The sequence below is a fragment of the Prosopis cineraria genome, unplaced genomic scaffold (genome assembly GCF_029017545.1).
Source record: "Prosopis cineraria cultivar Desert tree isolate PC_DT_omini unplaced genomic scaffold, ASM2901754v1 PC1, whole genome shotgun sequence".
Lineage (NCBI taxonomy): Eukaryota > Viridiplantae > Streptophyta > Magnoliopsida > Fabales > Fabaceae > Prosopis > Prosopis cineraria.
In genome coordinates this window covers 57,657,698-57,659,269 of record NW_026555332.1, presented here as the reverse complement: position 1 = coordinate 57,659,269, position 1,572 = coordinate 57,657,698, and the positions used below count along the sequence as shown (strand labels likewise).

Sequence of the window (1,572 nt, the reverse complement as noted above, 5' to 3'; positions counted from 1 at the left end):
AACTCGCCCAATGCATTGGATTCTTCTAACTAATCATAAACACTACAGCTTGATTTTGACTATGAAGTGCAATTAATAGACCCATAGTAGTTCACAGTTCCAAATGAATGGCGAAAATAAGCGCAGTTCATAGAATATATATATATATATATATATATATGCAATGGATCCCACACCTCCAGAGAGCTCGTTTATCAAGTGTGCAGATTTTAATTTCTTGCCAGCTGAGAGGATCATGACAGAGCTTGGAGATAACCTTGGTGCATTCTGTACCGAGTGGCTGTGCGGACTTCGTTCTAGACGACCAGGGTCTTATAATTCCCCAGTTATTAGCCTTGATGGCTAGTCCGTTTGCTTTTTTCTGTTCTCAATTACTTTTTGCTTCAAGCTTTGGCTTGCCACTGTATCTTAAAAAAGAGATAGAGAGATTAATCTGCAATGGATCGATCGATGGATGGTTTAATAATGTGTGTATTGAAATAGTTCTCAAGGACAACACGAATGACCAAGCTTAATAATCTGTGGATGGTTCAATAATGCCGTTCGCACGGCTCAAGCTTAATTTCCCGAGCTGCCGCCAACGCGAATGACCATTATGACAAACTGACAGTACAGAGACTCACAGATCGACGAGGGAATTAAAGTAAGAATATGCAATCATTATATATATATATATATATATATATGTTGGGATATTGGGAGTCAGTCAGTCTCCTCTTATTTATATCAACAAATAAAAACTGGAATTAAAAATTAAACTACGGCTCAACATGGCACTCGGGGATAGGATTTTAGAACAATAATCAGACCAAATACTTGCTTCACACGTCATGATAGAGTTTCTTCTGAAGAGGGTCAAGAGCCCAGTACTTGAGTGCGTTCCATCAATGCTTTGAAGAATCGTTGCACTGTGGATCGTTGGGGCTTTGTGTTGGGCATGCAGTGATGCCGAATCCTCTGTAGGAAGCCAACAAGGGTCCGTCGTTCCAATTCACCGGAGCCCCGATTGACGCCCACGACCCGTTCCATATTGTCCCAATAATGCTCAGTGCTCGCATTGGGAAACTTCCTCCGTTATTCCTGAACGCTCTCACGGGCATGCCGTCCACGAACCACCTGCAATACATGCATAAACACGTTTATTCATTAGATCGAACCGAAGGATCGAACCAATGACGGAAACGTTGCTCCCTTCCGCCTTCACCGTTTGTGACAAGGTTTGTGTGAAGCACGTGAGGTCGTTCTTTCCCATTTCCTCCCAGTAACTCAAAGTCTATTTCATCCCGCTTGTCTTTCTCTGAGATCAGCTACAGCCGCAAAACGTAAAGAGACAAGTCGCACGCACGCACGCACGCACGAACAGTAACGAAACTCTGGCAGAAAAACGATGAATGAAAGAATAAATCTGGTGATGTGTGTGTGTGAAGCATAGGAGGGAAAAAGTACATAAAAGGTGGTGATGACTCGGTGGAATCATTCTGGGGCATCTTAATCTTCATGCTGAACCATCCGGATCCAAAGGTTTGCAACGACTTAAACCCTGCAGAAGCTGTACGTGTATCACCAAAGAGA

At 42.9% G+C, this 1,572-nt stretch overlaps 1 protein-coding gene across 1 annotated transcript; it reads right to left on the bottom strand.

The window, feature by feature from the left end:
• Positions 1 to 673: 673 nt before the first annotated feature.
• Positions 674 to 1,572, bottom strand: LOC129305226 (xyloglucan endotransglucosylase/hydrolase protein 3-like). The gene is made up of 2 exons (XM_054945219.1): positions 1,447 to 1,572; positions 674 to 1,116 (listed from the first exon to the last, which is right to left on the bottom strand). The coding sequence occupies exons 1-2, from the start codon at positions 1,497 to 1,499 to the stop codon at positions 885 to 887; spliced, it is 285 nt and encodes a 94-aa protein (XP_054801194.1). The 5' UTR covers positions 1,500 to 1,572; the 3' UTR covers positions 674 to 884.